At 31.6% G+C, this 24345-nt stretch overlaps 1 protein-coding gene and 1 long non-coding RNA gene across 2 annotated transcripts in view; one reads left to right on the top strand and one right to left on the bottom strand.

Annotated features, from left to right (window-relative positions):
• Positions 1-24345, bottom strand: part of LOC136989937 (low-density lipoprotein receptor-related protein 4-like) — a 229817-nt gene that overhangs the window by 44259 nt on the left and 161213 nt on the right. The window contains exons 8-10 of the mRNA XM_067288244.1: positions 15583-15699; positions 12945-13070; positions 9994-10119 (exon numbers count right to left, since the gene is read on the bottom strand). Coding sequence (XP_067144345.1) covers positions 9994-10119; positions 12945-13070; positions 15583-15699 — 369 coding nt within the window. The remainder of the gene's footprint in view (positions 1-9993; positions 10120-12944; positions 13071-15582; positions 15700-24345) is intronic.
• On the top strand, positions 609-7039 carry LOC136989943 (uncharacterized). Its single transcript, XR_010882978.1, has 2 exons — positions 609-800; positions 6549-7039. It is a non-coding gene; the product is annotated as an uncharacterized lncRNA (long non-coding RNA).

Raw genomic sequence — 24345 nt, 5'->3', positions numbered from 1 at the left:
AAATGTTTAACTTCTGAATCAAAAGTTTGCCTTTAACTGTTTGATACGTTTAATCATTCTTAGTTATAATTATAAAATAACTAATAAATTATTCAGTAGCATACTAATATCATTGTAAGGGGACATTAAAAATAGATTTGTAAAAAATAGATTTTGTACAAAAAGTACAAAACATTTATGCACAAATAAATGTTTTTTACTTTTTGTACCTAAATCTAAAAGGATTTGTAAACACAGATACAGTGGAACCTCGCTTAATGAGCATAATTCATTCCAGAGTCTTACTTGTAATGCAAAACACTCATTAAGCGAAACAATTTTTCCCATAGAAATTAATGTAAAATACAATAATGTGTTCCACGCCAAAAATAATGTTCACATATTTTACGCAAATGTTGTATAATGTTCTGAGAGTTCACATGGATTTTTATATTTTAATAATAATATTTAAAAGAAAATATTATATTTCATAAATTTGGAAGAAAATTAGCCACAAAAATTAAAAGGAAAAGAAAGAGAAAGAAAGGAAGTTTACTTCCTTTCCAACAAGTTTACTTCCTTCAAAAGTAGTCAGTCATCCGATGACTACATGTTTAGTAACAATTAGATCATTGTCAGATAACAACATATTCCAATTTCCTTCGGAGGAGAAAATTTTTATAAATAGAGAGATATGCACTAAACTCTGTGCACAGCACATCACTATCACTGTATCCTCAAATTTAACTTAGTGCCATACTTTATAAGATTGAACTTCTGCCCAAAGGACAGAAAAGTTACAAGTCAAGAATAATATAGAGGTATTATAATCAGAACTTTTGTAAACTCTTTTTCTCAACCTTTAGGGACCTATCTAGTTTAAGGTGTAGTCATTAAGGTTTAATCTTAACTAGATGTTATTTAGTTTTGTTCATTTGTATTCTTTGTTATTCATTAAAGTTTTTGTTAATTTGTTAATGGGACTTAGGAGTTTGTGAGGAAACTAGAATTATCACTTACTCACATGTCTCCCCACTCAAAGGAGCTCTCCTAATCAAAATAATAGTACGAATTGCGAGTTAGGACGTGCATAATTATCCTAACTGGTGTCAATCCTGACGTGATTGAGATCACATGATCTTGATCTTGATCTTCACTTCCAATCAATTTAGCCCTCCTCTGACGTAGAGATCGGATCTCACAATCTTGTGCAGATTAAGTGGTCATTAAGATTCAACCTTGACGCCCTGCTTATCTCACACTCGTTTTTCAAGAGTGGGGTTTTTGTTCAAAAGATAGATTTGTCCTTCGTAAACCGGCTGTCCGTTTTAGACAGGTTTTGGCTCAGACAGGTTGTCCTTCTTAGACAGGTTTTGGCTCAGACAGGGCATATTCTCATAGAAGATAACCTATAAGTTAATTTTAAGTTAATTATAAGTAAATTGTAATTTTAAAAAAATGGCAAGGAAAATCCCAGAGCAACCTTGAGTAGTGTGGGCAGTTTTGTCCCACTCCTTCCTTCCTACTCAGGAAAATTCAAATGAACAAATAAAGGAATTTTTTGATTCCCTATAAGATGTATCTAAATTTGCCGATTAGACAAAGGCCCAAATGCCGTGGCCCGTCTCAAGCTGACAGGTATAGCTAGAGAATTTTCACACAAGGATAGGCGTATTAATGACAGATAATTACGACAAATTTAAAAAAATTATGATAGAACAATTTCAGAAAGTTCCATATTCATTCAGACTACAGAAATTTTACTCATGTGTGCAGCAGATAGATGAAGATGTCCAGACATAAGCAGTTAAACTTCAGTTTCTCACTTCTGAGATAGAAATAAACCATGTAGGAACAAATGCTGCAGAAGTAGCCATCATTAAGAGAATACAGAATAAAGAATTGGATGAAAGGTTAAAGGTACAATTTTTAAATGGAGTACATATAAGACTTAGACAGAGAGTTATGTCAAGGGAACCTTCAATGAAGTAGCCATAAGCGAAAAAAATATCAAAAGAATGATTTCTGGGTCCCATAGTCAAATTAGAATAGTTAGAGAAAATTTGCCTGACACATATTCCTCATTTCCAGATCCGTCTCCAGATAAAATACAGGAACTGCATACAGAAATAAGCAGATTAAAAAGGCTAGTAAAGAAATTAGAGAGGGATGATCCCATGGAAATTATAAACAGGATGTAGAGTATTTAAACTCCACTTTGGCGGAAAGTAGAAAATTTTAAATAATGTCGAAAAAACTCTCCGTACAAAAAGGAAACAACATTATAGGGAATCTGATAAAAATAATGTCCGCAATTATTGACCTGTTAAGCAGAAAGAAACAGATATTCAATGGAACGGTAGAATAGGCAAAGTAAGAATGCAACATAATCATGTAATCTTGGCTTATATCAATAATATACCTGCAAAATTGATCGTAGATCCTTGTTTAGAAACTACTGTCATATCAAAGGAAATAGCCAATAGATTAAAGGGCAAGATTCCTGCAAAATTCAGAATAAAATCAAAGTTAAATGTTGGTGGAAATCAGATTCATACTATTGGTATAATAGAACCAAATTTTAAAATTAGAGGAAACAAATTTACTTTACCATGCAGAATAGTGAGGTCTGAGAATACTTCCCCTTTGAAGGAATAATAGGTTGCAATTTCATCAACCATATAGGTTTAGTATTAGATTTTAATGATGGGAAAATAACTATGAAAAATGGAAAGATCATACACTTTTCTTCTCTAAAACCCCTCTTGTGACCGAAGAAACAACTGAAGAGGGAAGGAAAATCTAACCCAAGAGATGAACCTTAAACTCAAGCGACATTATCCGAAAGGTTGGACATCTCGTTAGTGAGATCGAGATGATCTATCTCTAAATTAGCATTATTCTCCTGAGTATCAGTTATACAACATTGGAACCTTCCTCTAAACCAATGGAGTTCACAAAAGGAGTAATTGTCATTCACTAGGGAAATTTTCTGATGAGCGCAAGTCATTGGACTTTGGTTAACGATCTCACTTTCGAACACTTGGAGTGACAAATTCAATTCATCTCACAATCTCTCTCTTATTTGGAAACTATGATTCAACAATGAGAACACACTCACCCAACAAACAGAAACACGCAAATGAAATGGAATCTCTCTACAGGAGGCTTCGAACTGATAAAAACATCTTTCCTTAATAACCACAGAGAATATCGAGAGCTTATTGCTCTAGTCACCCTAGCACATCTCAAAAAAGGAGAGGCATAATAGACCTAGGAGGAAAAGCTCTTAAATTCCTCTTCAGAACTGCTACGTCAGAAGATATTGAGGTTGTAAATACCAAAATCTCAAAAATTAAACAACGTAACAAGGGAATTATCCATTTATTACATTTGCAAACCACCCTACTAAATGATACCTTAAATATAAGTAGGAATAATCAACACCAAATCTATGTATTATTTAACCCTTTGTCCCCGAAAGTACCAATCGATCGTTACCCTGGCTTGTTTAGCAAAACTTTGAGGGTACCGATTCATCGTTACTTTGGGAATTATCGATTTTTGTAAAATTTATCAACAACAGATGTCAGCACTTGATGGCATCATCTTGTCTATCGTCTGTTTTACATATTTTAGTCCAGGTGGTGTTTTGTTGACTTAAAAAATTTTAATTAATGCCTTTTTTTCTTAATTAATTGTTTTCCGGTAATTTTTTATTTAATTTTTAGCATATTCATGCAATAATATTACTATAATAAGTTCATTTATGCTATAATAAATTTATTTAGCTATAATAAGTCAACGTGTTATAAATATTCAAGTTGTGGTCTTCAGTTTTGATATTTTATTTATTTTTTTATTTTTTATTTTAATCGAAAATATCTGCAAATGTTACATGTATTGCTATTGGTAATCATATGTTTACTACAAAAATATATAATTTCGTTCGATATGAAGTGAATAAAGTATATTAGTTCATTATATTAGTTGATAGCAGAATAAAATTTTGATTTCAAACACGTTTGATATAATGTGCGATAATTTTACAACGAATAAACGTACATGCATAAATTTTATATCGAATTGTACAAAACGATATTCTATGTCTTCCTGGCTCAGTGCCAGCAAACAACTAGGTAACTAGACAATGTTAATTTTCACAAAATGTTACAAATTATCAAGTTTGTGTGTCAGTTCTGATAGAAAAATTTATAAGAAAAAAAATAATATATAACAGAATGTATTGAAAAATATTGTATTTAAAACTAAAGATATTAATAAATGTACGTGATTTTTTTCATATAGATATAATAATAATTTGATTTTTGGTGAATATTTAAAATAATATCGCCTGACTGATCTATATTGCCTTAGGAGGGATCTCAAAATAAATGTAAACAAGATGTCGGGGGTAAAGGGTTAAATGACAAAAATCTTTTGGAGAGGTACTGAACGTATACCAGTATAACCTTGCTTTCGAAATAATTGCAACGAACAACAACCTGTATGGGCTAAGCGTTAAATTGGAACAAAAAAGCAACATCTCCGTGCATTTCCTCAACTTGGACATTCAAATAAGGAATAATAAGACCACTCATAGGGTATTTTATAAAAAATGCCATGTACCTTTGTTCATCTCAGCTATCTCAGAAGATCCATATTCGTATAAGATCGCGGCTTTTAGCGCACTAATTAAGCGCGCGTTCATGCACAACTCAAAATACAAAGACACATTGGCCGAGCTCAGCCATATCCAGGAAGTGACATCACAACACAGTTATGATAGGAACATAGCGTACAACATAGCCCACAAGTACACACAGGGAAATACTCGTAACAACCTAAACGCCAGGGTGGGATCCATTGATAATAATGTAAGAAAAATAGTAGAGCACAACCACCATCTGGATGCAATATACAGAGAAATCTCATCCATCACCCAAAATAAAGGATCGGAGGCCAAGGTCGACATACAGCTTACTTCGAAATGGGAAGGACAGTCTGGACATAAAACATGCACCGGGGTGTATATGCGGTTCCCCTTTGGGATGACAGATTTAATAGAAATTTGGTCTATGTGGGTTTGACCAAACGCTCTCTCCATCAGCGCCTCCAGGAGCACAAGTACGACATTTCCAACAATGAGCAATCTACCACACTGGCAACTTATGCCACAGAACCGAGAATCATAGCCGACCTCCAAAATGCTCGTATAATCAGAATGTCACACCGTACGGACCAACTCAGAACATTGGAGACTCTAGAGATATATAAGGCGGGATTGCAGAACACATGCATCAACTACAAGGACGCAATTAACATCTCGCACGCCTGGAAATATTGTTATGAGGGAAAGGCACACCCACAAATAACTTCACATTGATTTAATTCAATTTATATTCAAAGTTAGGCAAACGTAATAGTATGCATGCGTAAACAACATCCCAACACGAGCATAATGTTCCATCTTATCTTCCAATTCCATGATTCCAAATATGGAATAGAATTTGCTTCAGTTTTTTTGTTCCGTTCACTGGTATTTGAAATTTCTTATGAACTGTGCCTGAGGAAGACCCCAAAGGGGTTGAAAACATTAGCTGTTGTAGAAACACCTATCACTGGACTATAAAGGTTTTTTGTGGAGTGAAGAACTAGTTTATATTACTTTTTCCCGATAAGAAATATTAGAATTTCGCATATTTGTAAATTTAGAAGAGAAATATTAAATACCTTTAATTTACCTCTCCTTATCTATCCTCTTCTCCCTTTCAGACGAAAATGGCTTCCCCCGATCGGGATGCAGCTTTAATGGCATTATTGAGCTGCCCTATATGCTACAATTTAGTCCGACCACCGGTCTATCAATGTAGGAACGGACATATTGTCTGCTCCCAGTGCCAACCATGTATCTCCACATGTCACACCTGCCAGGAGAACCTTGGTCATATCCGAAGCTTAATCGTTGAACAGATCGCTTCGTCTTTAAGATTCCCCTGTGTGAACAAGCCATATGGATGCCCGGAAATGATGCAAGAAAATAGTAGAGAGGTGCACCAATGTAATTGCCCATTCCAGCCATTATCATGCCCCTTTGTAGAACTAGATTGCCCTTGGAAAGAAGAATTTACAACTCTCTCTTCCCACATATCCCGCTCATACCGCAGGTCTCAAAGCTACATAGATCCTCCCTACTCTTCCTTGGCGTCCACACAGAAAATCCCACACCCCAGATTTGGGCCACAATTCTAGTCTGTTACAACCAGCAATTTCTTCTCCAGGTCACGAAACAGGCCACCGAAAATCCAAGCTTTGTAATACAGGTTCACTTATTAACCACACCTCCCCCCCTCTACCACATTTACTTATTTCATTACTTTCAAAAAGAGCTCACACTCGCTTCAGTGGACTTCCTCTCATATCCCCTCATTTGGAGCCACAACTACCCCCAATCTCCATCCTCCGTTAAAACTATTTGCAGAAATCGTCTACTCCTTCAGTGCGCTCAATAATTTTAAATTCTTCCTGTCCATCACCTCCACTTAACCTCTATCTTCTGCTCGTTACAGATGACCGAACCCAAGGTCCCACCTCCACAACCTCCCCAGCCAGAAGTAGACCCGACATCGCTCCGAGCTGCCTTAGCCTTTGCCCGAACACAGAGACAGAATGGAACCACACCAGCTACACTCATTCTTCCTATTGGACATAGATGCCCCTCCGCACTGAAAGCTGCCTTCGAAGAAGAGACAAACCAAACAGAACAATATTATCAACAGCGGAACACCGTTCCCCCCTCACACATTTAGAATCCCTCTATTTTCCACCCCACCACTGCAAGGACAAGCCAGACCTTCTCATCCCCCCTCCAAACCCGTCACCCACCTCCTCGCTCGTAAGGCCTTAGAGCCCAAATTTTTCTTCTATTCTCTTCTTATATACAATGTAATCCATATATTGTTATCCAGTTATATTATAATCATCTGAAGTTTGTAATTATCCAGACATGGAAAATGTATTATTCCATAACTGTCTCTAATAAATGTTACTTTATTATCTATTAACGTTTACTTATTTGTTTCTACAAATCATGACTCAATTTTTAAAATTTGTAACCTTTTTTTTTTCTTTTTAGAAATTTTTGGCCTTAGTTATTGTAACAGTTAAAAATAAATTGCCAAGCAAGAGTATCTTAACTGCTTATGTGTAAAATTAGATACCTCTATTCCCACCCAAGTGATAAACTATGACCAAGATAACCTATTATTAACTCTTATTTTCCTTTGAATATAAGAACAGTACTCCCTTACGGAAGACTTCAAACTCACGTGACACTACAACCGTTCCACCAATTTTGAGTGCCAACAACCTCATCTAAGTCTTCACTTGTGAATTTTAAACCCATACTGCCTATAACAACGTGTTATCAACCTACTTGAGAATTCTTCAGCTGCTGAACAAGTTACATCCATAGATCCAACGGTATAACATCGTCCAACAAACCAACCTGCACCATATAGAACAAAGAACTGCGGATACACAGGCCCCACCTCAAACTCTGAACCATACCCTCATGCCAGGGCAACAAGACAGTCAACCAACCAATCAACTGACTGTGGATCTACACATCTAATGAGAGAGAGAGTACCTCTGATTGGTTTAACCTAAAACACATGCTTACATTGTAACTAATATTTGAAAAATTATAATTATTTTATCATAATTTCATTCTTATGTACACTAATCGTAATCTAACAAATTCTTTTGAATATGAACAAGATTAATTATCAGAAATTCATTGTCAGAATAAGAAATAATTGTACTGCATTACGATAGATAATTGTCGAAAGACGTTGGTTAAAGTGAAAATTGAACGATTTTCTGTTTTATGTTAAAGGTTATCCAATCAGGAAAAAAATAGAGCGCGAGCAACTTTTAGTGTACAAAAAGACTCCCACAACAACAGAACTGAAAATCAAACTTGTCCCTTTAAGAACAAGTACGATTTTAGAAAGCCCAATGTGATGTGAGTGTCGGTTTCACGAAAATGAGAAAAAAAACCTTCCATTTTCCCCCTCTTTCGAAATTTTTGTCAAGATCTTACAATCGGAAGATGATCGCATTTCCTTCTCCAGAGTCATTTCCTTTCCCCGGAACTCAGAAATGTAATCGGATCTAATTGCTAAATATTCATAATTGAAGAGAAAGGGTAACATGATTCGAAGTATAAAAGGGGGTTGACTCAAGAAGAGAGGGGGTCCAGTGTTGAAGATCGTAGAAAAGGTGTCAACCCTATCTATGGATGAAGCACAAAGAGTCTCTCTCAACCCAAGATACACCACTCCGTCCAAGCAACTGAAGAGGTATGACACCAAATTAATGTAAACTCTCTCTCGGCCCCCTCCCCTACGCGAATTAGGAACCTAGAGAGCCAAGTCGGACAATTCTCAATGTTAGCAGTTGTAATAGTTGCTTATGTTATCTAGTAAATTCTTGTTGCTTTGTTAAATGGTGTCATTTACTCATATATCGCCATCGCTTTACCGACGACCTCACCCACCTTCTCCATTTGACCTGACAAATTTAATCCCGACCCTTCGGGACTGTTAAAATTAAACATCAACCAGCCATTCCCTGACTAGCAGGTAGGTCTCACTGACCTGTTTGCCGACTTTGTCCTACCCCTTGGGCTACCCACAACGTTATTAAAAAAAATTGTACAATATACACTGTTAAGGAACATGAATCATCATTTTCTTCTAGCGTGGAATGAACCTCCTGGAATAAGAATTTGATTTGAAGAAACAAACAAACAAACAAAAAAAACACAAAATCACAGCTAAATATGTTTGATAAACACTCCAAACAATATGCCAAATTCTTAAGTTATGTAAAGGCTATAATTAAATATTAAAAATTAATTAATTTTACTAGAGGTAGGTAGTTATGTTTCCATCTTGTATTAAATTTAATAATTAATAATTATAAATAGTTAATTTTTAATTCAGACATTTCTAAAATTTAATTTGGAATCAATCATTAAATTTAATGACCCAAGAATTTGGCATATCGTTCAGCGTGTTCATTATATAACAGGCTATGGTTGTTGATGTTTATAAGTAATATGTGTGAACACAAGTTTGGAAAAATGTGTGATCATAAGCGACACTAAGATGCTAGCGGAACGAGTGTTAAACACAAACTGATGGAGCATGCTGCATGCACACAATTCGGGATTTCCCATCTCCTCATCACTCGTTATGCCAAACATTGCTCGTTAAGCAAGGAAAATTTTTACAATTTGTTTTGCTCGTTATGCGAAATATTTGTTGTGTGAGGTGCTCATTAAGCGAGGTTCCACTGTATACATAAATAAAATAGAGCAAAACAAAAATATTTTATTCATTCATTTTTAAGTTTTGGTTGAGGATATATGCCCTATGTCCTGCTCTAAATATACTTTTATTATATTACTGACCATCATTGAGAAAATTTATATATTAAAGGTTAAATTACTTCTTTCTAAAAGTAAGATTTTCTCTGAAAGAAATAATATAAGTAAAATAATAAATAATTATCAAGCAATGGGATCGGTTAGTGTATACGTTAAAAACAATAATCTTTAAAAATTGTAAAATTTTTAAAAATAAACGAGTTTCAAAAAATTAACTCTTTTTTATCCGATTTCGAATGAGCTAAGAACTGAGATGGACACTGAAAATTAACAAATAAAGTAAAGAATATTTGTTAATTTTCAGTGTCCATCTCAGTTCTTAGCTCATTCGAAATCGGATAAAAAAGAGTTAATTTTTTGAAACTCATTTATTTTTAAAAATTTTACAATTTTTAAAGATTATTATAATATAAGTAGTTAAAATTAGGCACTAGACTACTTAACATCTAAAAATTATTTGTTACTTTTATGCCAATTTCATATATTTTTATCAATCATTATGTTTAAGATTTATTCAACTAATAATCATTTCTTAAAACGATATAATAATTAATACATACCAATACAAGAGCGACCATCTGTAGCCAATCTATAACCATCTTTGCAAGCACATCTTTGTCCAGTTGTGGTCGTTAAACATAAATGCTGACAAGGAAAACCATCTTCTCTACAAGGTGAACCAGTTTCTATAAGAAATAATTAAAAGTTAAAATAACTGACAATGCCAATTTAGTTCTATTTTCAATTGTTGTTACAAAACTCTAAATAATGGTTAGGTGAAAACTGCTTAGGCGACCACCTGCATTCGACGGGCACCTATCAAAATGAGCAAATATTTCTGGCATGGAATACTTTATATATAAAGTCTTCGTTTAAGTTACCTGTATTAAACAACCATCTGTGTAACACGATTGCAAGCATCGATTTTTGGTCCAAAACAACATACAACTGTAATAAATGATCACTTCTGCAAATATATCTGGTCTAAACTCTTGTTCAAACCCACCTAGAGCACTTCTCCCATTCTTGAAATTAGGTGCAGATGTTAATGGATTAGTCCAGCTACATAGGAAATTCATTTCAGTTTGTTCGAAATTGTCCGAAAAATGAAAGAAATGCGAAGTGCTGTCGTTAGAAGATCATGTTAAAGTTATCAGAAAAAGTGAAAATCGTTTATCACAACAGCAATTAGAGGCAAAGTTTAACTGTGGAAAAACGCAATTTATTGTACTGTAGACCTACAGTATTTTCTTAGGAGTATAAAATATTGTGCACGATATAATTAATCGGCTGATCTCAACATTTGATATAATTTATTTTTTTATTTTATTTTTTGAAGCTCATATACACTACATGTGCGATAAACAGTTTCTGTATCAACCTACCTTATTTTTGCAATATTTAAAAAAAATAATATCCAAGTAATTTTTGCATGCAAAATATTCAAAAAAACAATAAACGCATTAATGCAAAAATCAGTTTTACAGGCAACTTCCTTTTTTGACTCTGCAATTGAATGAAATCGTATTATGAGAAGAAATAATAAAACTGTGAGATCGAGGGAGTAGAAGGAAGTCGTATCTCCCCTTTCTGGCAACAGGTCGTTGACCTTTCACTTGTCAAGATGGCTAAAGTTTCGATTTCGGTCCCAAGAGTCGGGACTCTTCTTGTTGGGCGAGTGGATAGGAGATGAGATGGGGTCGACGATAAGACGAAAGCGATATTCGAGTCAAAGAGGACACCATTTAACAATTAAAACAAGATTTATTGGTATTAACAAAGGACACAAATACAAATGTAGACTAAATTCCCTAATTCGCATAGGGTTTGAGAGAGAGAGCTTACAGTTTCAGGTCATACCTCATAATACGTTCCTTATTGAGTAAGCACTTTGATATCCAGAAAGTGGAAATCAGTATCCGAAAATGGCACAGTTTTATAAAGTCGCGACTGAGCGCGGAGACATTGGGACTGTAGGTCCAGAGCGGTGACGACCTGCGATGGCGTTTGTCCGGCAGATGATAAGAGACTCCCCTGAGGGGGGGGAAGAAGTGGCTTTTATAGCTTTAGGCTGGAAAAATTGGTCACGTGATCGATGGTTGATGGCGATTTGGGTCATAGGTGTTCCCGGGACTCAAAATATATGACGAATTTGGACGTTAACTATAAACTTAGGTTGCAAGATGATCTGTAGAAAGCTTAAGAACAATAGATAGTTGATAATTATATGGCCAGGGACGCATATTTTCTCGTCCAGGACCGTTTTTAAACAGGATGTTTATATCCAGGACCGTTTTTAGGCAGGATGTTTTTTATAGGAAAATTTTTCAATATAATAAAGGAAACAATTATTAAAAATTTTTACGTTTTTACGAATTTACGTTCAGGGGAATTTCCGGATCTCACAAAACGATTTTATTATTAATTAATAATTTTTCTTATTGTACTAAAGAAAATATTAAATATATAAAAAAATAATCTTATTTTAACTTAAAAATACTGTAAACTAACAAAAACCAAAGCCGAAGCGGTGGAGAGATACTGTGCACTTCTATATCGATAATGTAATACATGTAACTGAGGAGCGAAGGATCAAGTTGAATTAATTAAGTCGAAAAAAAGAAAGTGTGCATTATAATCGAGAAAATGCGAATACTGTATTAATCTTTAAAATATTGGTATTAAATCTGTCTTATAAAAGCATGATGATTCCTGTTAATTGAGTTATCCGATAAGAATGAAATACAATATCAATATAGCTCTGTCGTTGAAAAGATTCACTTATTTTTGCTCACCTCTAGTTTCGTTTAGTAGAAATGGCTAAAAACTGTACAGAAATACAATATTACAGCACTACTTGTATTGAACGGCCCCCAGTCTAAAAGACCAATTTTGAAAGGAACCCTGTGTGGTTGCTATAGACAGTTCTACTGTATTTTTAAACACAATAACACCAAAAATCCAGCAGTATATCACTAATATACAAACAAATACTTTCAACCATTCTAAATGATTCACATTATCATTAAATGCGACTGGATTTTTGATGTCAATATGTTTATTTGATCTTTATCCAGTTTTATAAGCTGTTTTATGACTAATTTTTTTACTAAATTAATCATGGATTGACTAGCGTAACATAAATCACTTGATAATTCATAAACACATTTACTAGCCTATATCAAAATACTTTCAGAATATGCTACCTGAGAAGATAAGTATTATGTATAAAAATTCAGAAAAACAACTAACTATATTAACTAACATATTACGACACAAAGAAATTAAATCAAAAATTTTTGCTTAATTTAGAAGAACAACCATTAATGAACCTTTAAATCCAGTAGCAAAAAATATTTAATAAAACATTTAAAGGTTTGTTAATGGTTGTCATTAGTTCTGGTAATTCAGTTAGAAGATATGTTTATTTAGAAAAGCACAAAAATTTTTCTATTTATTATTATATTTCAAAATATTATATAAAAGAATGTACATAAATGTAAAAACTTACTGCAAGTTTTATTAGCAAGTTCATCAGATCCATCTAGACAATCAAATTCTCCATTACAAAGCAATAATTGATTTATACATGTACCATCTGTGCAGCGGAATTCTCCTAACTTACAATCCATATTCTCTGAAAACATAAAAATAGTTTTAATTCACTGATATATAATGATATCATATATAAAATAAAACATAAAATTTTTTTTATGAAACTTAAATTATACAATTATAATACAAAATCTAACAATTTCATTATTTTGCCAATATTTAATCCATAATAACAACTTTTTCAAATGGAAATTGCTTTTAAGAGTGATAAAAACTATATTTAAATATTTTCTTGGCAAATAGAATAACTATAAGATAATGAGTATATTTAAAATCATTTCAGAACTCTTCGATATATTAATACACAACTTACTGGCTTCATCAAACATGTATAAAATCATTAAAAATTGAAAAATGATAAGTGTTAGTTGCCAATTTGAACCGTTAAACTTTAGAAAAATCTAAAACTCTATCAACTGAACTAATCTGATTTGATTCAAATTATTTGGCATTTTTTATTCCATACAATAACAACTACAGCAAAATTCTCAAAACATATCCATATCAAAATAAATGCTTTCTCCTTCTACAGTATCAAACGAAAAAATTTTTTAAATTCTAAAAAATTAGCCTCCCAATTTTAGGATTTTTTCTACTACCAAAAATGAGGATTCTGAATTAATTAAACATGCGTTCCTAAAAAAAATCATATAACCACAGTTTCTAATGCAAATGGCAATGTTAAGTTTGGGGCAATTTCCAGTGACCTTGAAAAGCACCAAACTATATTTCAAATTAAAGCTTATGATGAGAAGACAGTGGTATAGTTTGATGTTGGGGAAGTAGAAGAAATAGATTAGTCAGGGTCGGTTCTAGGGTTTTGAGCGCCCCGGGCAAAACAAAATTTGACGCCCTTTCATACAAGAATATACAAATTTACTGCAAATTAAAAAAAAAGTAAAAAAGGCAAAAAATCCAAATTACACAATAAAGAACTGTGTAAAAAATTTATTTATTTAAAGCACGGCAAGTGTTGTTAATGCAAAGTTTACAGAAAGACAAAGTTATTTAACCATTAAGGCGTATGACAGGCGCCAGTATCACTTTGATTATTCATAATTTTGCTGATATTTGTATTTTATAAATTTGATCTCGTCCATTTTTTGAGTAGATTGTTGTGATATGTGATACTGATTACAAATTATCTTTTCAAAATAAATAAAAATAAACGTTTTAGAGATTAAAAAGCATTTGTCTGCATCAATGTTGTGTGATAAAAGCCATAAAAATTCTTAGGTTTCATTATTTTAATTAGTAAATTTTTGTTTTTGTCTATTAATTTTTTTTTTGAGTTATTATGAATTCTGACTATACAAATAGTTTTCTTTGAATAATTATATTATTATTTATATCTGTTGACAATAATAAAATAATTAGCGTTGTGACCTTTATTTGGTATTATTAAAGAAAAAACAATTTATTGCTTGCTAAAAAAATCGATGTCTCATGAAAAATGATCAATTTTAATTTATAAAATCTAAAAAAATAATGAATGTAAAAAAATATTTTATTTTTATATCGGCGCCCCTCAAAATTTGGCGCCCCAGGCAGTTGCCCGGCTTGCCCGCCCCTTTATCCGGTGCTGAAAATAGTACTTTTCACATAAAACAGAAATTGCATCTTTGTGGCATGCACTTACACTTACTGTTACGCATACTACTTCAAATAAATGTAGACATTCATTACTGCTTACAACAGAGTGAAATTCAGGTTTTACATCTTCTACTATCAATTTAGTATAAGAATTTATAAGTTCAGTGCAAAATATTACAAGACTAATTATTATGATAGCTTTGAACAATCAAAATATCACATTCATTTACTACAGAACTAAGAAGGACACACTTAATTATTTATAAAATGTATGTTTTTGATAACATGAAAAATTTGGATAAATTACTTTAATTGTATTTACATAAAATTTCTACTTATTTTAACATTATTTTAAATAAGGATGATATAGCTCTCCAATAACCTTGATTATTAGTAAACTAATAAAAACTGAAAATAATGATTAAATTCTAAGAAAATTTTTCTTTTTCTGAAGCAATTGAGGAGTAAAAAAATAAAATAGTGTAATTTTCAAACTATTTCCTTGATTACCCAACTTGAAACTGATACCTTTGTTTTCCTTGGTAACCTTTAACAAATTTTTGATAATAAGTAGAAAATTACTGACTTGAAATAGTGTTTCATATTAGTTTCATGAAAATTACGGATTTTTTAAAATTTGAATTAATAATCAAAATTTATTATTGTATTTTTTCAAAATTTAAATAATATAGATCACATTTTGTATATTATTAAGAGATATATAAAAATACTGGTGAATAAATAGAAGTTAAGAAAAAACAGTGAAAAATTAGCTTTAATTTACTGAAAAACTAACAAAATCACTGATATTTATAATTTTAGAAATGAATAATTTATATTTGTTCAAAACTTTTCAAATTTTGATACAACTATAATATAATAAAATAGTTACTATTTTTCACAAAGCATTATATCAAATTATAAATTAATAATTAACTTACTACATGCTTCTTCATCACTATTATCTGAACAATCAACAGCACCATCACAACGCCAAGCTTTATGGATACACCGGCCAGATTTGCATTGAAACTCATCAGCTGCACATTCCACAGAACCTATTTTATTACAAATAGAACTTAATGTAATATTTTAAATTTTTCAGCTAAACTCTATTGTAGTAATTTTATGTAATATTTTTAAAAATTTAATGAAGTATAAAATAAATGTTTGAAATTTAAAAAATGATTAATTTTTGTGCATTACAGATCTTATATTTCATCTCTTTTTTTTTATGAGTTTTTAATTAAAGTAAACAAATTTGTATTTTGTATGAAATTTAATGTTCAACTTATAATATTGTTTTCATTCTCTTCAAATTGTAAAATATAAACTTAAACAAAGAATTTAAATTAAACTAATCTTGCAAATATTAATAATGTTTTATATATACAGGTAACCCTCATATAACATGGAAGTTACATTCCAAAAAATTGCTGTGTTATGCAAATCTGTGTTATACAAAACAAAGAACTAGTGCAAAAAGGGAGGGTTAGGTTCCAAAAATTAAAAAAACATGCTGTTAAATCCTTCTTTAAATTGGATTTATGCTTCACAAAAGGCCGATGCAGGCATCGGGGCATACAAAGTTACAAATAAAAATAATAATATACTGAATATTATACTGTAAAAATATAAAATATATATAAAATAATTTATATTGTTAATTTAAATAATTGCTAGGGCGCCCCTAGTGGCCATTTTTGGCATACAGTGATAGAATCCAGTTTTTCAGCTTTATATAGATTTTTTTATGGGTAAAATACTTATTTAAGTAATTATTCATCCTATATGATGATCTCAGCATGAGAATCATCAACTGGTAACAGTTTTTAATATATTTCATGTTGTACGAGGGTCTTACCTAATTCCCAAACCGTGTTAAAGTGAACCCGTGCTTTAAAAGCACCATGTTATATGGGGGATGTTCCCAATTCTCGAACCGTGTTAGAATGAATCTGTACTATAGAAGTGCCATGTTATACGGGGGGTTACCTATATACTAAAATTCAATAGATAAAAAGAAAAACTAACAGCTTCACATATGCTCAATTCCACAAGTTTAAAATAATTTGTATAATATTCACTTCATTATCAATTGCTTTTACATTTAATGTACAGTATATAAAAATTTAAAATTACAATGTATAAAAGATAAACCTTTATTTACATTATTTAAAAGTTAATTTAAAAACTACAATTTAAAATTAACATTAACATCATGTTTTAATTGAAACAGCTCAACTTTATTACTAATTATAAAAAATGTAGACAAATATTGTTTAAATTTTTTAATCTTATAAACCCTTAATTATAATTAATTCTCTTAATTTTTATTATTTTACTTTGATTATTTAAGAGTTTAATTTAATATAATTGCTACAAAGTCAATGATAATAACATGAAAATGTATCCTACATTGAAAAGCCAATAATAGAAAAGTTTTTATTCTAGCAATTATAAATAATAATAATAATGGTGGTAGCTAGATAATATATTAATTTTATTATTGATATGTTATTTATTAATTAAAACTAACTTGACTCTTTTGCAGACCAGACTCTTAAAAAAATTAAGTTACTTTAATTATAATTATGTAGTATACAGAATTTCATTCACAAAACTTTTAAAAAGAATTTAAATAAAACTATTATTAATGTCATATAAATCTTTATAAATCTACAAAATTACACTAATCACTAAATCACTAAAAATATAAATTTATACAAGTAATTGCAGATGATGATGATTCTAACAAGCATATGCTTACTACTTGTATTAAAATAACTTTCTATCACTACTACAAATATCAAGGTAGAGAAATATTTAAATGAATTTCATTTCACTTAAATCATTTATGTAAATTTGTAAGTTAAAATAGGTAGTTTTTAAAAGATTTGATCTCAAATGATCCTAAAACAGATATGGAATAAGGTTAGATAATTATATGGTGTAAGAAAGAGAATGTGGCTGAAGATTTTTGGATATGCTTTGCACTCATTTCACTTAAATAAAGGTAGAGTCAGTTCTACCTGAAGACAAAGATTAGGGCAACTGAAAGGGAAAGCTATGGATTTTTCCCTTTCACCCAAAGAAAACTGAGAGACCCATAATGGTTTCCACCCCTGTAAAATTAATGTTATTTTTACCCACAGAAATTAAATCTTTAAGATTGTTTTTATTGATAAAGAAACCTTCTATGTATTTCTTTGTTAAATTAAAAAGATTTCTAAAGGAGCATGCAAAGAGACCCACTATACCCCAAGCATCATACAAGTTCTTCACAGCTAAAATCTTTGTCAGGACAAAGATTTTAGCTTTATTGTTTTTGGTGTAACATGTTTTATGTTTGTACTGATGTAGAATAGTTAAACATGATCTAAAACTTTGTAAGCTCCTGCATGTGGAAAACCATTTACATAACTGGCACTTCCACAAAAATGCAATTTAGATTTTTAGCTATTCAAAGTAAAAAATTGCATTAATAAAAATATTCAATAAAACAGAAAATGGCATGTTCACTAAAATTTATAGTATTTAATACTTAAATTACAAATGAAATTCTAAAAATGTAGGCCATTTTTTTAAAAATAATTTTACTGAAAAATAAAATAAGAGTTTGGAGTCTTTCAAAAAACAATAATAATGAGATATATAAAATAAACATGAATATTCTAGTGAAAATTTTTCTTGCAGAACTTTCTTGATTATTATAACTAAGTTAAATACAGAAAAAAAGAAACCAAATTAAAATCATACAAATATATAATCAAAGTAAAAAAAATTCAAATATAACATAATTAGGTAATAAATAATGTTATTTACAACTTTTAGTGTTAATATTTTAATAATAATAATAATAATAATAGTAACAATAATAATAATAATAATAATAACTCTCCCACCTGGTCGTGGTGGGAGAGCCCAGTAATTTTACTGATCCATAGGGCAATGCAGGCTGGAGCACAAGCTCCTGGTAGGGACACCCATGCCAGTAAGGTCTATGGGGAGAAATGAAGCTAAGAGTGACCACACACCCACATTCTGTGGAGATATGTATCATGGTAGTAACCAGATCTAAATGTGATACCGGCTCGGACGTCGCCCGGATTAACAAGGTCCGCGTTCGTGAGTTAGGCAGAGGCTCACGTTCGAAAAATAGGCCACAGTCTCCCTTGGTTACCGGTGGCGAAAGCAGCACCGGCCCAAGCATGGCTACTGCAATGCCCTCAACAGATGTGAGAAACCAACCCAGCCTTGGTGTTTCTGTGGCAATGCATCCACAGACCACAAAGGCTGGAAAACCACGCCAACGAATGAAATGGACAGTAGAAATGAACGAGTTTATCATCCGTACTTACTACACGATCACAAAACTCGAAACAAACATGACAGCATACAGACAACAACTATACCATAGATTCACACAACAGTATCCTCATCTCACTGTCACCGAACAAAGGGTTGTTGATCAAAAACGAACGATTATACACAACAACCTTATTCCACAAACAACACTTAAACTTATCAAACAACAGGTTGCTGATCAAATACATCAACAGATAGAAACATCTGACATTAATGAAGATCATGTAACCTGTCAGGATAATCCAGTAACAAACATTGATAATAACACACATACAACAATTACCACTAATGATACTACAGACACTTCCTCATCCATCACTGATAACATAGACATGGATTTAGTTAATACGCTCTCACTTATATTTCAGGAAACACTCACTAAATATACAGGCACAGATCCCACACAACGACCACGAATACCAAAAATCAACACGTCGAAGGAAGTAGGAAAAACACTAAATTATGTAAACACTCACTTACTACCACACTACATCCATTCAATTTCTACACTCTCAGACATTCATACATTAGTTTATGCTGGGGCAGTCACAGTAGTGACACACCATGGACTGAAAGTACAATCACAGACAAATACACAGAAAACACAATTCTATCACAAGCCTGCCTGGCAGAGAAGAATAGAAACACAAATAAATGACATTAGACAGCAATTAGGCAGGCTGACACAATACACTAAAAACAACATAACACCCAAATTAAGGAAACAGCTCAAAAACATTTTCAAGAAAATAAAAACACACACAAAACATGAACGTCACAACACACACATTACAGAATACATTGATACACTAAAACAAAAACTTGCTGCCAAAGCACGTAGACTCAAACGATACAAAACATGTACACTACGAAAACAACAAAATAAATTATTTACAAACAATGAAAAACTCTTTTACAGACAAATTAATAACAAAGCAAACACTGATACACAGCACAGTGGCACACCAACAGAAGAAGAACTCACAACATATTGGTCTTCTCTTTGGTCCAGTGCTGTCACGCACAATGCTGAAGCAGGCTGGATCGAAGAGGAGAACAGAAACTTACACAACATACCAACTATGCCCTGTGTTGAAATAAGCATACATGATTTCCAGTACACTGTTAACAGAACACACAACTGCAAGACACCTGGTGTAGACAACATTCACAATTTCTGGTACAAAAAGTTTACATCACTACACCAGGAACTAGCTAAACACCTAACACACATCATCATCAATCCACAAGACATGCCAAATTTTCTTACTCAGGGCATCACCTACAAGAAACCTAAAAACAACAATACCACAGACCCCACACAATACAGACCAATTACATGTCTTCCAACACTCTACAAATTATTGACATCCTGTATTGCAAACAAAATATACAAACATGTTGAACAACACGACATTCTAACGGAACAACAAAAAGGTTGCCGTAGAAATCACAAGGGATGCAAAGAACAGTTACTCATAGATTCAGTCATTCTACGGCAAGCACACAAACAACACAGAAACATACACATGGCATATATAGACTACAGAAAAGCATTCGACAGTGTTCCACACAGTTGGCTGCTACATATTCTACACATGTACAAAATACATCCATCACTCATTACATTCTTCCAAAACACTATGCAGCACTGGAGAACAACACTACATCTCAGGGTTCATAACACTTCCATACAAACAAACCAAATCTTTATTAGGCGAGGAATTTTTCAAGGAGATTCCTTGAGTCCTCTCTGGTTCTGCCTAGCCTTGAATCCATTATCCAACATGTTAAACAACACACAATATGGCTACAATATCAGGCATGAAAAAACAACACAGTATACACTGTCACATCTCATGTACATGGATGACATAAAACTTTATGCATCCACACAAAAACAACTTCATCAACTCCTACAAATCACACATTCATACACCAAGGACATACAAATGGAATTTGGCCTAGATAAATGCAAAACACTTCACATAGAAAAAGGAATCCTGAAGAAAGAAGATTTTGCACTTGGAAATAGAGACATTGAATCCATGGAAGAGGGCGAGTTCTACAAGTATTTAGGATTCCAACAGGCCAAACTAACAGAACATGAACAAATAAAGCAAAGATTAATTAAAGAATACCAAACTAGGTTAAATGCTATTCTCAGAACACAGTTAAATGCAAAACACACAGTTAAAGCAATAAACACATATGTCATCCCAGTACTGACATATTCTTTTGGAGTTATACATTGGACTCACACAGATCTTGAGCAACTCCAAAGGAAAACAAGAACAACACTTACTAAGCATAAACAACATCATCCTAAATCCGCCACAGAAAGATTAACCCTTCCACGTAAAGATGGCGGACGTGGCCTGATTGACATAGTTAACCTTCACTACAAACAAATACAGTCACTGCGAGAGTTTTTCTACAAAAAACAAGAAACATCACAATTACATAAAGCAGTAACTCTAGCAGACTCAAATAACACACCATTAAACTTGCACTCACATCATATGGACACAACACAACATATAAAAAGCATAGACACCATTAAGCAATCGTGGGCTCGAAAGGCACTCCATGGCAGGCATCCTTATGATCTGGCCCATGATTTTGTTGACAAAACTGCATCAAACAGCTGGTTAGCTCGGGGATGCCTCTTTGGGGAGACGGAAGGATTCATGATTGCCATACAGGATCAGGTCATAAATACTAAAAACTACAGAAAACACATACTCAAAGATGCAACACTCACAAATGACACATGCAGAAAATGTCACATCATGCCAGAAACTATACAACACATCACCTCTGGTTGCAAGCTCTTGGCACAAACAGATTATTTACACAGACATAATCAAGTAGCAAATATAATACACCAAGAGCTTGCAAGGAAACACAAATTAGTAGACATCCACGAACCATATTACAAATACATTCCACAGACAGTATTGGAAAACAACACGCACAAAATGTACTACGACAGAGCCATAATCACAGATAAAACAATTTACCACAACAGACCAGACATCACACTCATTGACAAACACAATAAAATCACATACATTATAGACATATCCATTCCAAACACTCACAATATACAAAACGCATGCACTGAAAAAATTAGCAAGTACACAGAACTCGCCCAGGAAATAAGGCATCTGTGGAGGATGGATAGGGTGCTTATTGTACCTGTTGTTCTCTCCTCTACAGGTGTCATACCACACACACTACACAAAAGCCTGGGACATTACAATTGAATAGAAACACATACATCACACTACAGAAGGCCACTATATTGAATACATGTCAGTAGTAGTGGTTTGGGCCATACTGATCACAAAAATAATTTTCTAATTACAAATTTGAATTAAATTAATTTTATTTTAACAATAATGCAAAGTTTCTGTATTAATTATTAAATGTTTTTACAAATTTGAATAAATTATTTTTTTAATTATAAATATGACACAAATTTGAATTAAATTAATTTTATTTTAACAATATTGGGAAGCTTTGATCACAAAATTCATTTTTAAGATTTCTTTTAATATAAAATTAAGTTGCAGTGATAATTTAATTAAAATTTGTCAATTAAATTTAAAATATGACAATTTGAAATAATATTTTATTATTATAAAATTAAGTCGCACTGATCATTTTTAAAATAAAAATTTGTCGAATGGTATTATTTCAGATCACAAAATTAATTTTTCAGATAATAAATTTGTCAAGTAAATTAAATTAAGATCACAAATAAAGATTTGTCGAGTAATAGTTTTATCATCAATACCAGAATTAATTTTTTGAAATTATGTTTTTAAATTAATTATTTTCTCGATTGATATTTATTATAAAATTTATTGAGTAAATTAAATTAAGATTAGAAATAAAAATTTGTCGAATAGAATTATTTCAGATCACAAAATTAATTTTTCGACTAAGATTACAAATTATTATTTAAAATTATAAAAGTTTGTCGAGTAAATTAAGTTAAGATTACAAATAATTTTTGAGGATATAAATATTTTTTTAATAAAATTATTTTCAGATCAAACATTTGTCGAGTAAATTAAGATTACAAATAATTTGTCGAGTAATAGTTTTATTATCAATACTGAAATCAATTTTCTTGATTGATATTCGGGTACACAAATTAATATAACACCGAAATTATTTTGAGAAGGTTTTTACATTACAGTTTATTTAAGTGTTTCCACTTTTTCCTTCAGTTTATCTAAAGTAAGACATATTTCTGCAAGTAAATGCAGGAATGACTTCACGATTGCTGACGATAATTCTCGATTTAATTTTTGATATTTTAAAATGTGACACGAAGAAAGTTCGTTTTGAAAGTCGTCAATAAATTGCTGGTCAAGTATTTGGTAATGAGAAACATAATTCCAGTTTAGATAATCTTTTAATATGCGTAAAGTCATAGTTTTTAATCGTTGGTATTTTAAAATTTTTTTAATATCAAACGTATGTATGTATCGCCTAATAAAATTATCGGAAAGAATTTGAAATTCGGCGACTTTATTCCAATCAATTAATTTTTCAAGAGAAATCTTGTTCACAAAATTAAGATTACAAATAATTTGTTGTGTTTAATTTTCAAATTAATTTTTCGGGTTATAAATTATTTTCAGATCAGAAATTTATCGAGTAAATTACAATTATAAATAATTTTAATATTTAGAAAACTTCTCAATCCATACAATTTATTCTAATATAAAGGATAAATTAAAACACGACAACTTAAAATAATACTTTAACAATCAGGCAAAGTTTAATAATTTTTTTAATTATTAAATTATTAAATTAATTTGCAATAATAATTTTTACAATTTGTTCTAATATCCAAGTAAATTAAAACACGACAACTTAAAATAATATTTTAACAACAAGACAAAGTAAAATACGGAAATAGTTCAATATAATAATTATTTAAATTATGTTTCTTACTTATTTATTAAATACCTATACAGTGTATTCATTTTGAAAATATCTGGTTTTTGTTTAAGAACTGTTGGTAAGATAGCATATCGCAAAAGGAACATTTCTTTTTAATATTATCCAATCTTAAACACCCAAGAAGTTCGATGTCTAAATAATTGTAGTTCCATTAGTAAAATAAAAATTTCTATCTGTCCAATTTTTGAGGATTTAGGTACTCCCAACTTTTCAATGTCAAATGATGGAATTTTTATGTTATATATTGCTTCGGTTAAGTTTAAAAAATTAAATTCAATTTGCCCTCCCTTGTAATAAATTATATCGTACTTTTTTATATAAATTAAATAAAATTTCATATACCTTACTATGAA

The sequence above is a fragment of the Centruroides vittatus genome, unplaced genomic scaffold, assembly GCF_030686945.1.
Source record: "Centruroides vittatus isolate TY-2023 unplaced genomic scaffold, ASM3068694v2 scaffold_769, whole genome shotgun sequence".
NCBI lineage: Eukaryota > Metazoa > Arthropoda > Arachnida > Scorpiones > Buthidae > Centruroides > Centruroides vittatus.
Note: the sequence above shows the minus strand (reverse complement) of the source record. Positions and strands in the feature narration are given on the sequence as shown.